This window comes from Anguilla rostrata, unplaced genomic scaffold (genome assembly GCF_018555375.3).
Source record: "Anguilla rostrata isolate EN2019 unplaced genomic scaffold, ASM1855537v3 scaf0782, whole genome shotgun sequence".
Taxonomy (NCBI): Eukaryota; Metazoa; Chordata; class Actinopteri; order Anguilliformes; family Anguillidae; genus Anguilla; species Anguilla rostrata.
Genome location: NW_026986206.1, coordinates 1 through 5,048, shown reverse-complemented (window position 1 = coordinate 5,048; position 5,048 = coordinate 1). Strand labels below are relative to the sequence as shown.

Sequence of the window (5,048 nt, the reverse complement as noted above, 5' to 3'; positions counted from 1 at the left end):
TACACCATCCACTCTGCTGCAGTTTCACATGGTGGAGAGTACTGGTGCCTAGCGAGGAGAGGGAGACCCGCTGTCTACACACCGTCCAGTGACTCTCTTCAGCTCAGCATAACTGGTAACATAAGAAATACATTTCACTACTTTTTATCAGTCTAGTATATGATACATCTAATAATTCTGTAATGTTATATACAGTTGTTGCTTTCATAGTTCTCCTTTGGTAAACCTAAAATGAAATGAATTGTAGTGACATTACTGTACATGTATGCAAACACACACACATACACACACATACAAAAACAAAATAAATAATATTTTCACTGTTCATACATACAAGCAAACATGCATAAATATTGGCTGTCTGTGAACATTTTTGCATGCTTTTTTGTATGATTGTAGTTGCCGTTTCACTGTAATCAGGTGAACTGGTTTCTCTCTAGTTGCATTGAGTTCTTCCTGTAAGTTGTAGTGCAGTCTTACAATGGTTTCTTTTGTTAGACAACACAAAATATTTATCTTCTGCATTCTGGGTGTACTGAACACTGTTTCTGGAAATCTCAAGCTTTTTTGCAATTCCTCACTGAAGATAACCTTCTTGCCACAATTTTTATCAGACCCCGCACATATTACCTTACTCCTTCTTTGCCGTATTTCCTGCAACTTAATGCCTGTTTTACTTGCACTACAGGCTAAATGTATTAGGTTACCTGGGGTTTAAAAAAAAAACTTATGGTAGATAAGATTTCCCTTTATTTAATTACCCTGCCACCTATCTCCCACCCCTCCACCTTCCACTTCACAAAATGATTGGATAGACTTCCATTATTCCAATAGTTAATTGAATTGTCATTCAAGCAAAGGAGGCTATTTTGAGGAATGTAACATCTAAGATTATTTTTAAGTAAAAATAATATTTTTGTGTTATTGTAGGTATAAATTAAAAAAAGGTTTGTATGTTGGTGTGTTCAATAAATGCACACATATTAACTGAATTCTTCTGAACTGCTGAAGTTCTTTGTCCCAGTGCTGGTTTTGATTGTGTCCTGTACTGGCAGCTCCACCGCCTGCTGTGCTAACCCTGAACCCTGCATGGAGGAAGTTCTACCCCACTGAGAAAGTGACTCTCAAATGTGAGATTCAGACCCGTCAGACTGAGTGGAGTTATATGTGGTACAAAGATGGAGCCTCTATCAACAGTGCGCTCTCCAGAGGACATGAGTACACAATCCCGGTTCTAAATCAGTTACACAGTGGAAAATACTCCTGCAAAGGGACAATACCAGGAAGACCTGTTTACGCTGAAATGAGCAAAGATGTGACCCTGACTGTAGATGGTGAGTAATGTTACTGTGCTGTGCAAACTACACAGACCTATATTTATGTTAATTTATACGTACCATGATTCTCATGTGCCTATTCCTCTAAGTTTTGACTTCTTAGGTTGGTTGTTTATTTATTTATTTATATATATATATATATATATTTTTTTTTTGTAAAGCACCCTGGGATGTACGCATGAAGAGCCCTATATAAGGGCTTATTGCATTGTATTGTATTTTATTGTATTGTATGGTCTGGGTGAATGCTGGGTGAGTCAATCATTGTACATAACAATATTATTTATTATAGGTGAGTTATGGTTTGTGCAGTCCTGTTTATAATAGAAGTGTCTTAATGTTACTCTGGTTTTCTGGTGTTTTAACTGCGGTGAAATTATACTGTTTTGTAGGGGAGGCCCCCAAACCCCTGCTGACTTTGGACCCCCCCAGTGGAGAGATCTTCACAGGAGATACAGTGACCCTGAGCTGTAGGGTTGGCACAGATCCTGCTGGCTGGGAGTATCTCTGGTACAATGAAACACAGGGAGCAGCACTGACCAGCACTGACTCCAGCAGCACTGATGGGTCCCGTTACACCCTCCACTCTGCTGCAGTTTCACATGGTGGAGAGTACTGGTGCCGAGCAGGGAGAGGGATACCCGCTTTCTACACACCGTACAGTGACTCTCTCCAGCTCAACATAACTGGTAACATAAGAAATACAATTTACTGCTTTTTATCAGTCTAGTATATGATACAGCTAATAATTATGTAATGATATTATAATGTTACTTTCACAGTTCACCTTCACCTGGTACAACTAAAGTAAAATGAATCGTATTGCCATTACTGTACATGCATATAAACGCACATGAGCACATGCATGTCTACACACACAGACACACACATACAAAAACAAAATCAATATTATTTTCATTGTACTTGCATACAAGCACACATGCATAAACATTTGCTGTCTGAACATTTTTGCATGCTTTTTTGTATGATCGTAGTTGCCATTTCACTTTAATCAGGTGAACTGGTTTCTCTCTAGTGGCATTGAGTTCTTCCTGTAGCTGTGGTGTAGTTTATGACAGTTTCTCTTGCTACACAGCACAAGATATTTGTCTTCTGCCTTCTGAGTGTGTACTGAAAACTGCACCTGGAAATGTTAAAGCTGCTTTGCAATTCCTTACTGGGAATAACCTTTTTGCCTCAATGTTTACTTGACCTCACACATTCAAGCTTAACTCCTTCTTTGCAATATTTCTTGCAACTTAATGCCTATTTTACATGCATTACAGGCAAGTAAAATAGGCACTTCTCTCCCACCCCTCCACCTCTGACTGCACAATGATTAGATAGACTTCCAATAATTAATTTAATTGTAATTAAATCCAAATTAAGAATATTTTAAGAAATGTAATTTCTAAGACTATTTTTAAGTAAAAGTCATATTTTTGTGTTATTGTAGATAGAAATTGAAAAAAAAAATGTTTTTACTTGGCATTTTTTATTCAGTAAATGCACACATATTAACTCAATTCTTCTGAACTGCTGAAATTCTTTGTCCCTGTGCTGGGTTTGATTGTGTCCTGTACTGGCAGCTCTACAATCTCCTGTGCTAACCCTGAACCCTGCATCGACAAAGTTCTACCCCACTGAGAAAGTGACTCTCAAATGTGAGATTCAGACCCATCAGACTGAGTGGAGTTATCTGTGGATCAGAGATGGAGCCTCTATGAACAGTGTGCTCTCCGGCAGTGGAAATGAGTTCACAATCCTGGCTGTAGATCAGTCACACAGTGGAATATACTCCTGCAAAGGGAGAAAACCAGGAAGAGATGTTTACACTGAAAAGAGCAATGATGTGACACTGACTGTAGATGGTGAGTAATGTTGTTGTGTTGTGAGAGTTAGGTGGACATATATTAATGCTTATGTAAAAGTTGAATAATTAATATCCAGCATTTGCAAATGATTTCTTTTGTTACCTTTGTAATATTGTTTAGAAAGTTGTCGACTGACAAGCATCAGCAATCCATGTAAAGCAGTTATTCCTGTGACTCCATCTTCATCTTGCACTTTGTGTCCTGGTTTGTCCAGCTCTCCCAGACGTGGTTCTGACTCTACAGACTGGAAGGACAAGCATCTTTAACACAGAGAGAGCAGCTCTGCACTGTGACATTCTGGACCGCTCTGCTGTGTGGATGCATAAATGGTACAGAGATGGACGAGAACTTCCTGTGGGCACAGCTGAAGTCACCTATGAAATCCTGTCTGCTGTTCAATCAGACTCAGGAACATACACATGTAAAGGACAGCATAAGGAAAGAGTACTGTATACTGGCAGCAGCAATATGGTTGCACTCAAAGTTAACGGTAAGATCACATTTATTACATAATGATACAAATGTAATAATTAAAATGTAGTATTTCAATTTATGCTAAATGTTTTACTTTAAATAAAATGTTGTGGGTTGTTGTTTGTGGCCTGTTTATTATGGTTAGTGTCTTAAAGTAGCATCTGAAATGTATGTTCACACCCCCCACCAACAATATTAAATGATGTGTTTTTACCTGCGGGTAAAATTATACCTGTTTTGTAGGGGAGGCCCCCAAACCCCTGCTGACTCGGGACCCCCCCAGTGGAGAGATCTTCACAGGAGATACAGTGACCCTGAGCTGCAGGGCTGGCACAGATCCTGCTGGCTGGGAGTATCTCTGGTTCAAAAAAACACAGGGAGCAGCACTGACCAGCACTGACTCCAGCAGCACTGACGGGTCCAGTTACACCATCCACTCTGCTGCAGTTTCACATGGTGGAGAGTACTGGTGCCGAGCAGGGAGAGGGAAACCCGCTTTCTATACACCGTACAGTGACTCTCTCCAGCTCAACATAACTGGTAACATAAGAAATACAATTCACTGCTTTTTATCAGTCTAGTGTATGATACAGCTAATTATTATGTAATGATATTATAATGTTACTTTCACAGTTCACCTTCACCTGGTACAACTAAAATAAAATGAATCGTAGTGCCATTACTGTACATGCATACAAACGCACATGAGCACATGCATGTCTACGCACACAGACACACACATACAAAACCAATATAAATAATATTTTCATTGTACGTGCATACAAGCACACATGCATAAACATTTGCTGTCTGAACATTTTTGCATGCTTTTTTGTATGATCGTAGTTGCCATTTCACTGTAATCAGGTGAACTGGTTTCTCTCTAGTAGCATTGAGTTCTTCCTGTAGCTGTGGTGTAGTTTTATGACAGTTTCTCTTGCTACACAGCACAAGATATTTGTCTTCTGCCTTCTGAGTGTGTACTGAAAACTGCACCTGGAAATCTTAAAGCTGCTTTGCAATTCCTGACTGGGAATAAGCTTTTTGCCTCAATGTTTACTTGACTTCGCACATTTAAGCTTAACTCCTTTTTGCAATAATTCTTGCAACTTAATGCCTATTTTCCATGCATTACAGACTGGTAAAATAGGCACTTCTCTCCCACCCCTCCACCTCTGACTGCACAATGATTAGATAGACTTCCAATAATTAATTTAATCATAATTAAAGCCAAATTAAGAATATTTTAATAAATGTCATTTCTAAGACTATTTTTAAGTAAAAGTCTTATTTTTGTGTTATTGTAGATAGAAATTGAAAAAAAAAAGTTTGTACTTGGCATTTTTTATTTGGTAAATGCAAA

General features: G+C 38.7%; 1 protein-coding gene across 1 annotated transcript; it reads left to right on the top strand.

The window, feature by feature from the left end:
* Nucleotides 1-3: 3 nt before the first annotated feature.
* LOC135246712 (Fc receptor-like protein 5) lies at nucleotides 4-4,987 on the top strand (the record flags this gene model as incomplete). Its single annotated transcript, XM_064320043.1, has 6 exons — nucleotides 4-115; nucleotides 1,056-1,334; nucleotides 1,730-2,026; nucleotides 2,927-3,208; nucleotides 3,426-3,701; nucleotides 3,929-4,987. Coding segments are annotated over 6 exons (1,584 nt in total), but the record flags the coding sequence as incomplete, so codon positions are not given.
* Between the last annotated feature and the right edge of the window lie 61 nt (nucleotides 4,988-5,048).